The sequence below is a fragment of the Stegostoma tigrinum genome, chromosome 26 (assembly GCF_030684315.1).
Source record: "Stegostoma tigrinum isolate sSteTig4 chromosome 26, sSteTig4.hap1, whole genome shotgun sequence".
Lineage (NCBI taxonomy): Eukaryota > Metazoa > Chordata > Chondrichthyes > Orectolobiformes > Stegostomatidae > Stegostoma > Stegostoma tigrinum.
The window spans coordinates 50,625,639-50,635,079 of NC_081379.1; the positions used below are offsets into that span (position 1 = coordinate 50,625,639).

The 9,441-nt window shown below is 62.3% G+C and overlaps 1 protein-coding gene across 1 annotated transcript in view; it reads left to right on the forward strand.

Annotated features, from left to right (window-relative positions):
• Window positions 1-4,001: 4,001 nt before the first annotated feature.
• Window positions 4,002-9,441, forward strand: part of chchd10 (coiled-coil-helix-coiled-coil-helix domain containing 10) — a 9,675-nt gene continuing 4,235 nt past the window's right edge. The window contains exons 1-2 of the mRNA XM_048556513.1: window positions 4,002-4,143; window positions 8,983-9,208. Of these exons, the coding sequence (XP_048412470.1) occupies window positions 4,115-4,143; window positions 8,983-9,208 (255 nt within the window). The 5' untranslated portion in view covers window positions 4,002-4,114. The remainder of the gene's footprint in view (window positions 4,144-8,982; window positions 9,209-9,441) is intronic.

Consider the following 9,441-nt stretch of genomic DNA (forward strand, 5'->3'; position numbering starts at 1 on the left):
GGATAGTGGAATTCAAAATTAGAGGACATAGGTTTAAGGTGAGAGGGGAAATATTTGAAAGCGATCTGAGGGACAATTTTTTCACACAGAGGGTTGTGTACATCTGGAAAGAGTTGCCAAAGAGGTAGATGCAGGTATAATTACAACATTTCAAAGACATTGGGACAGAAACATAAAGAGGCAAGAGTTATAGGGATATGGGCAAAAACATAGGCAAATAGGACTATTTTAGGTTGGAAAACCTGGTTGGCATGGATGAGTTGCATTTAGGGTCTGTTTCCATACTCTATGACTCTATAAGTACTTCCCGATTTATCTTTTGAATTTCACAACTGAATCTGCCTCTCCTACGTCCTCAGACCACAATTTCAAGATCATGAACATTCACTGCATAAAATCTTTCAGCTCATGTCACTCTTGCTTCTTTGCCCATCAGCTTTAATCTTCTTTTTCTCAAGAGGGGTCACTAGATTTGAAACGTTAACTCTGCTTCTCTCCACAGATGTTGTCAGACTTGCTGAGTTTCTCCAGCAATTTCTGCTCTTGGTTTCAGATTTCCAGCATTCTTGTTCTTTGTTTTATTCCCCTGGCTCTTGATACTTCCACTGCTATGAACAGTGTTCTCTCCGTCTGCACTATCTAGGTCTCCCATTCATTTGAACAGCTCTATCAAATGTTTTCTCAAAAGTCTCGAAGGAGAACAGCCACAGTTTCTTCAATACATTCTCCTGACTGAGGTCACTCCCTTTTTTTAAACAGCTCTAGCTGCTACGATTCCAGCTGAATGCACTACTGGAGAAGCAAAGTCCCGGAACAAAATCTCACTTGATAGGCTGTGTTATTTTTTTGTTTAGATAACATAGCGGTCAGACACCAAGATATATTTACGTAAGGCTGCAGGTCTTCTTTAACAACAGAAGTTTTATTTAACTGCTATTCCTTGTTTAATCCTGTGAATTAGAAGACTTCTTACAAAAAATAAACCAAACTGTGGCCTTAACATTTCCTAGCTTTTTAACTGCAGATTTCTTACCAACTGTTCACAGTATTGAGTTACACAAACCAAACTTTCCCAGAAATAACTGTACTTTTCCCAAACTGCTACAGAAAATTTACTCCCCAGGACAGAAACTATATTTGCTTCTGACCTCCAGTCAGGGTTCCTCCAAAATGCCCTAGGGCAGCACGGTGGCTCAGTGGTCAGCACTGCTGCCTCACAGCACCAGGGACCTAGGTTCAATTTTACCCTGAGGTGGAGTCTGCACATTCTCCCAGTCTCTGTGTGAGTTTCTTCTAGGTGCTCTGGTTTTGTCCCACAGTCTAAAGATGTCCAGGCTGGGTGAACTGGCGATGCTAAATTGCCGAGTGTCCAGCCATGTGTAGGTTAGGTAGATTAGCCATGGGAAATGCAGGACAGGGTAGGGGTGTGGTTCTGGGTGGAATGCTCTTTGGAGGGTTGGTGTGAACTCGATTGTTGAATGATCTGCTTCCACGCTGTAGGGATTCTATTCCAAAAAATTTTAGTCTCTGAGTTTTCTAAACTGAAATCAATCCTCGATTATTCTGAGTGAGGGACAAGTTAATGGCTTGCAATGTTAACATGCTGTAAACTCCCCAGTGTGAACAACTTTCCAGTTCTTTAGAGATGCTGCCAGATCTGCTGAGTTTTTCCATAAATTTCTTCCATTGTTCCATTAACATTCCATGGGTTTGTAGACATTTGCAGTCTGACACGTACTGAATTAGATCACTAAGACCTTAAATAGGAGAAGTAGGCTATTCAGCCTATCAAGTTTGCTCTGCTATTCAATGGGATCATGACTGATCTGATAATCTTCAACTGCAATTTCCTACTTTTACCCCATAAACTGTGATTCCCCTCCTAGCTACCTCAGCCTTGATTTTACTTAAATGTTCAGCATCAGGAGCTCTCTGGGGTAAAGAACTCTACAGATTGACTGCCCTCTGTGAGAAGAAATTCCTCATTACTGTATTAAATGAGTGACTTCTTTTTCTGAGATAATGCCCTCTGATCTTCGACTCCAGCAATTTATGGGATGGTAGGTGGGTTAGAATAGAATAGAATCCCTACATTGTGGAAACAGGCCCTTCAGCCCAACAAGTCCACACTGACTCTCACAGCATCCCACCCAGACCCATGCCCCTATAACCCACTAACCAACACATCTCTGAACACTATGAGAAATTTAGCATAGCCAATCCACTGAGCCTGCACACCTTTGGAATGTGAGGGAAAACCAGAGCATCCAGGGAAAACCCACACAAGGCACAGGGAGAACACGTAAACTCCACAAAGACGGTTGCCCGAGGATGGAATCAAACCTGGGTTCCTGGTGCTGTGAGAAAGCTGTGCTAACCACTGAGCCACTGTGCTGATTTGTAATGAGGTCTGTAAAATGGTCTCAAAAACAACTTCATCTCTTCATCAAGAGCTGCCTCAATTTCCAACTCCCTCTGCAGTTGCTGCACTCTGTTCTCTCAGGTACTTTGTTTCAAATCACGTGGTTGCCTGGTGTCCTGACCTATCTTCCCTGGATCATGACTCCATCATGTTAGGCTGTTGTTTCTAGGACTATCAGTGACCTCATCTCCCCAAGAAATCTCCCCTCCACAGATTCCCACTTCTTAGTTTGCTTGCTCAGAGCCTGCTTCTACCACCTTTGCAACATCTACAAATAGGACTGCTCTGACTGACCCATTATTTCCCAAATGAGTCTATTTCTTCCTATCTTGACTCTATTTTCCTCACTTTGTCCATCTCTGCCTTCATACGTCTGTGATTCTTTTCACACTTAATGCTGGTCCCACAATTTCCTGTTTTCTGGTTCTAGCCATCTCCTCTTCACCACAGATGTGCAATCCCTTTACATGTCCATTCTCCATCAAGATTGTATGAAAGGCCTCCACTTCTGCTAAGATGGTGGTGGAGTAGGACGTTCTAGCTGGAGCTTGTCTGCTCTGCCTGCTTTTTTTTTTCTTTCTCCCCAATTTTCTCCCATCTCTAGGCCTTGGACACCTTTGCCCTGGCCTCCAAGACAGGGTATGCAGCTGACAGCCCAAAGCAGGAGCAGCAGCAACCAGTGGGACTGGTGCAGAGCGCATTGGCAGTGGGCCAGTGTGGAATGTCGCTGCAGCCCGTGGTCAGACCAAGTGGATGCCCCCTGTGCTGGTTTGCAGCAGATAGCCCATGGAGAGACTGTGATCTTTGCTTTTTAACTTTCTTCTTGTTAATCTGTTTGACCTATGGATATACTTTGTGAATAGTCAGAAGTCACACAACAACAGGTTGTAGTCCAACCAACTTATTTGAAACCACAAGCTTCTGGAGCGCTGCTCCTTTGTCCTGCAGACTTCATACCTCAAAACACGCTTGTCATGCTCTGCAGGTAGCTGCCAATGTCTTCACTACTGGGTCCTTTCAAGGATTAGCTGCAGATCGTAGTGACAATCTTGTAATTGGCAAAACCCCACCGTACCTCCAGGTTACTGAGGATCTGCTTTGCCAGGGCAGGACAGCATATATATTTAATGACAGACTTTAAGGGCTAACTGTGTGCAGTTTTGGCATCCATATTGCAAAAGGCCAATGATAAAAGAGTTACTTTTTCCCTCACAAGAGCATTGTTTGGAGTCACAGGTAGGCCAAACCAGGTATGGCTGGCAGATTTCTTCTCTAAAGGGCATTAGTGAACCAGATGGACTTCAGGAGCCTTATTTCCACATTTTTATTGAATTCAAATTTCACCATCTGCAGTGGTAGGATTTCAACCCGGTCCCTGGAACATTACCTTGATTAACAGTCCAGGGACGATGCCACTAGGTTATCGCCTCCCCCCGTTTCAGCTCCGAAGGGAGATTAGACAGTCTGGTTCAGCATCCTCCATAAGGAAACCTCCGACCTCCCATCATTACCCACCCACCCCGTTCAGGGACAAGGGAGACAGGCGTGACTATGGGAGATAAATGACGTGCGGATGACGGAAGCACGCTAGGACACGTGCTCTGACGCACGGCCTCGGGTTGACCCTGTCCGGTTTGAAGCAGAGTTACAGCGCTGTTTGCTCCGGTTCGTGCTCCTGGTTTGACCCTCACCATGCCCAGAGGAAGCCGCAGCCGAGTGAGGTGAGGGATGTAGTAGTTTGTCTGCCGGCTGTAACCTCGGAGACTTGGCCTGAACTGGGGACCGTTCTTGTCTGTCGCTTGAAGGACGATTCGAGGTCACGGTCCCAGGGCCGGCGACAGGCCGCGCTTCCAACCCGCAAGCCTTCGCACTCCACTCCATTCCCCTCCACCTCCAACACAGACAGTTACCTCTACAACGTACCTCCTCCTACCCCCCACCCCACTCCCCCCCCGTCCCCCTCCCCCCCCGTCCCCCTCCCCCCCCGTCCCCCTCCCCCCCCGACTCCCCCCCTCCCCCTCCCCCCCCGACTCCCCCCCTCCCCCGACTCCCCCCCTCCCCCGACTCCCCCCCCCTCCCCCGACTCCCCCCCCCTCTCCCTCCCCCCCCCCGCCCCGCTCTCCCCCGCCCCGCCCCGCTCTCCCCCGCCCCGCCCCGCTCTCCCCCGCCCCGCCCCGCTCTCCCCCGCCCCGCCCCGCTCTCCCCCGCCCCGCCCCGCTCTCCCCCGCCCCGCCCCGCTCTCCCCCGCCCCGCCCCGCTCTCCCCCGCCCCGCCCCGCTCTCCCCCGCCCCGCCCCGCTCTCCCCCGCCCCGCCCCGCTCTCCCCGCCCCGCCCCGCTCTCCCCCGCCCCGCTCTCCCCCGCCCCGCTCTCCCCCGCCCCGCTCTCCCCCGCCCCGCTCTCCCCCGCCCCGCTCTCCCCCCCCGCTCTCCCCCCCCCGCTCTCCCCCGCCCCGCTCTCCCCCCCCCGCTCTCCCCCCCCCCGCTCTCCCCCCCCCCGCTCTCCCCCCCCCCGCTCTCCCCCCCCCGCTCTCCCCCGCCCCGCTCTCCCCCCGCCCCGCTCTCCCCCCCCCGCTCTCCCCCCCCCCGCTCTCCCCCCCCCCTCCCTCCCCCCCTCCCCCCTCCCTCCCCCCCTCCCCCCCTCCCCCCCCTCCCCCCCTCCCCCCCTCCCCCCCTCCCCCCCTCCCTCCTCCTCCCCCTCCCTCCTCCTCCCCCCCCCGCTCCCTCCTCCTCCCCCCCCGCTCCCTCCTCCTCCCCCCCCGCTCCCTCCTCCTCCCCCCCCCGCTCCCTCCTCCCCCCCCCCCGCTCCCTCCTCCCCCCCCCCCCCGCTCCCTCCTCCCCCCCCCCGCTCCCTCCTCCCCCCCCCCCGCTCCCTCCTCCCCCCCCCCCGCTCCCTCCTCCCCCCCCCCGCTCCCTCCTCCCTCCCCCCCGCTCCCTCCTCCCTCCCCCCCGCTCCCTCCTCCCTCCCCCCCGCTCCCTCCTCCCTCCCCCCCGCTCCCTCCTCCCTCCCCCCCGCTCCCTCCTCCCTCCCCCCCGCTCCCTCCTCCCCGCTCCCTCCTCCCCCCCCCGCTCCCTCCCCCCCGCTCCCTCCTCCCCACCCCCCCCGCTCCCTCCTCCCCCACCCCCCCCGCTCCCTCCTCCCCACCCCCCCCGCTCCCTCCTCCCCACCCCCCCCGCTCCCTCCCTCCCCACCCCCCCCGCTCCCTCCTCCCCCCCCCGCTCCCTCCTCCCCACCCCCCCCCGCTCCCTCCTCCCCACCCCCCCCGCTCCCTCCTCCCCACCCCCCCCGCTCCCTCCTCCCCACCCCCCCCGCTCCCCTCCTCCCCACCCCCCCCCCGCTCCCTCCCTCCCCACCCCCCCCCGCTCCCCCCCCGCTCTCCCCCCCCCCCCCCCCGCTCTCACCCCCCCCCCCCCGCTCTCTCCCCCCCCCCCCCCCCCCCGGCTCTCACCCCCCCCCTCCCCTCCCTCCCCCCCCCCTTCTCCCCCCCCCCTTCCCCCCCTCCCTCCCCCCCCCTTCCCCCCCCCCTTCCCCCCCCCCACCTTCCCCTCCCTCCCCCCCCCTCTCTCCCCCCCCCCCTTCTCCCCCCCCCCCTTCTCCCCCCCCCCCTTCTCCCCCCCCCCCTTCCCCCCCCTTCCCCCCCCCACCTTCCCCCCCCTCCCCCCCCCCCTCCCCCCCCCCTTCCCCCCCTCCCTCCCCCCCCCTTCCCCCCCCCCTTCCCCCCCCCCACCTTCCCCCCCCCTCCCCCCCCCCCCTCCCCCCCCTCCCCCCCCTCCCCCCCCCCTCCCTCCCCCCCCTCCCCCCCCCCCTCCTCCCCCCCCTTCTCCCCCCCCCCTTCTCCCCCCCCCTCCCCCCTCCCCCCCCTCCCCCCCTCCCCCCCCCCTTCCCCCCCTTCCCTCCCCCCCCCTTCTCCCCCCCCTTCCCCCCCTTCTCCCCCCCCTTCCCCCCTTCTCCCCCCCCCTTCCCCCCTTCTCCCCCCCCTTCCCCCCCTTCTCCCCCCCTTCTCCTCCCCCCCCTTCTCCCCCCCCCCCTTCTCCCCCCCCCCCTTCTCCCCCCCCCTTCTTCCCCCCCCCCTTCTCTCCCCCCCCCCCTTCTCTCTCCCCCCCCCTTCTCCCCCCCTCCCTCTCTCCCCCCCCCTTCTCCCCCCCCCCTTCCCTCCCCCCCCCTTCCCTCCCCCCCCTTCCCTCCCCCCCCCTTCCCCTCCCCCCCCCTTCCCTCCCCCCCCCTTCCCTCCCCCCTCCCCTTCCCCCCCCCCCCTTCCCTCCCCCCCCTCCCTTTCTCTCCCCCCCCTTCTCCTCCCCCCCCCTTCCCCCCCCCTCCCCCCCCCCCCTTCCTCCCCCCCCCCTTCCTCCCCCCCCCTTCCTCCCCCCCCTTCTTCCCCCCTCCCCCCCCCCCCTTCCCCCTCTCCCCCCCCCCCCCCTTCCCCCCTTCCCCCCCCCCTTCCCCCCTCCCCCCCCCCCCTTCCCCCTTCTCCCCCCCTTCTCCCCCCTTCTCCCCCCCCCCTTCTCCCCCCCCCCTTCTCCCCCCCCCCTTCTCCCCCCCCCCCCTTCTCCCCCCCCCCCTTCTCCCCCCCCCCCCCCCCCCTCCTCCCCCCCCTCCCTCCCCCCCCCCCCCCCCCTCCCTCCCCCCCCCCCTCCTCCCCCCCCTCCCTTCCCCCCCCCCCTCCCCCCCTCCTTCCCCCCCTCCCTTCCCCCCCCTCCCTTCCCCCCCCCCTTCCCCCCCCCCTCCCCCCCCCCCTCCCCCCCCTCCCCCCCCCCCCCCCCCCCCCTCCCCCCCCTTCCTCCCCCCCCCCCTTCCTCCCCCCCTTCCTCCCCCCCCTTCCTCCCCCCCTTCCTCCCCCCCTTCCTCCCCCCCTTCCTCCCCCCTCTTCCTCCCCCCTTCCCCCCCCCCTTCCCCCCTCCCCCCCCTTCCCCCCTCCCCCCCCCTCCCCCCCCCCTCCCCCCCCCTTCCCCCCCCCTTCCCCCTTCTCCCCCCTTCCCCCCCCCTTCCCCCCTCTCCCCCCTTCCCCCCTTCTCCCCCCTTCCCCCCTTCTCCCCCCCCCCTTCTCTCCCCCCCCCCTTCCTCCCCCCCCCCCCCTTCTCCCCCCCCCCCTTCTCCCCCCCCCCCCTTCTCCCCCCCCCCCCTTCTCCCCCCCCCCCCCCCCTTCTCCCCCCCCCCTTCTCCCCCCCCCCCTTCTCCCCCCCCCCTTCTCCCCCCCCCCCTTCTCCCCCCCCCCCCTTCTCCCCCCCCCCCTTCTCCCCCCCCCCTTCTCCCCCCCCCCTTTCTCCCCCCCCCTTCTCCCCCCCCCCCTTCTCCCCCCCTCTCTCCTTCTTCCCCCCCCTCTCTCCTTCTCCCCCCCCCTCTCTCCTTCTCCCCCCCCTCTCTTCTCTTCCCCCCCCCTTCTCTCTCTCTTCCCCCCCCTTCTCTCTCTCTTCCCCCCCCCTTCTCTCTCTCTTCCCCCCCCCTTCTCTCTCTCTTCCCCCCCCCTTCTCTCTCTCTTCCCCCCCCTTCTCTCTCTCTTCCCCCCCCCCTCTCTCTCTCTCTTTCCCCCCCCCCTTCTCTCTCTCTTCCCCCCCCCTTCTCTCTCTCTTCCCCCCCCCCTTCTCTCTCTTCCCCCCCCCCCTTCTCTCTCTCTTCCCCCCCCCCTTCTCTCTCTCTTCCCCCCCCCTTCTCTCTCTCTTCCCCCCCCCTTCTCTCTCTCTTCCCCCCCCCCTTCTCTCTCTCTCCCCCCCCCCCTTCTCTCTCTCTCTCCCCCCCCCCTTCTCTCTCCTCTCCCCCCCCCCCTTCTCTCTCTTCCCCCCCCCCTTCTCTCTCTCTTCCCCCCCCCCTTCTCTCTCTCTTCCCCCCCCCCCCTTCTCTCTCTCTTCCCCCCCCCCTTCTCTCTCTCTTCCCCCCCCCTTCTCTCTCTCTTCCCCCCCCCCCTTCTCTCTCTCTTCCCCCCCCCTTCTCTCTCTCTTCCCCCCCCCCTTCTCTCTCTCTTCCCCCCCCTACCCCCCCCACCCCCCCCCCACCCCACCCCCCCCACCCCACCCCCCCCCCACCCCACCCCCCCCCCCACCCCCCCCACCCCCCCACCCCACCCCCCCCCCCGCCCCCCCCGCCCCCGCCCCCCCCGCCCCCCCCCCCCGCCCCCCCCCCGCCCCCCCCCCCGCCCCCCCCCCCGCCCCCCCCGCCGCCCCCCCCGCCGCCCCCCCCCCCCCCACCCCCCCCCCCGCCGCCCCCCCCCCCCCCCACCCCCCCCCCCACCCCCCCCCCACACCCCCCCCCACCCCCCCCACCCCCCCACATGTTGCTCTACCATTCACTCCTTCCCCCACCCCATCCATCCATCCGCCATCCTGTTCATTCCTGCTGCTGCCCGTCGCCCTCCTGTTCACACACCCCCCCCCCCCCCATCTGTTTGCTCTCCCATTCAACCCCCACCTGCAGTCGCACTCTAGCTGACCCACCCCCCTGCAATTGCTCTCTAGCTACCCCTTCCTCCACAACCCCTGTTCATCTGTTCTTTTTGTTAATATAACTGGGCTGATAATGGTGTCAGTGCAACCAGACCCTGCGCACTAATGATTTTTCTTGTTTGTTGTAGCCGCCCACCTCCTTCTCGTGCCCCTCCCCCTGCTCATCCTCCACCAGCAGCCGTTGCCCCAACCTCAGTGCAGCCACGCCAGCCAGGCCTGATGGCACAGATGGCAAGCACAGCTGCAGGAGTGGCGGTGGGCTCAGCAGTTGGCCATGTGATGGGTAGTGCTCTGACAGGTGCCCTCAGTGGAGGAAGCAGCTCTGAACCAGCCAGGGCTGATGTTACCTATCAGGTAAGGGAGCATGTCGGAGATTTCCTCAGCCCTTTGACCAGAAGTTAACCTAATAACCCTTACCTGAACTGCTTCAAATGCAAGACTGTCTTGCACCCTCTGTCTTTTACTATTTTCTATCCCTTCACTTCTGCACCCTCCCTGCCCAGACAAATGAAAGGTAAGGAGACCAAGCTCTGCACAGTACTTCAAGTAGAGATACACCATGTCATACACAGATGTAACAAGTGCCC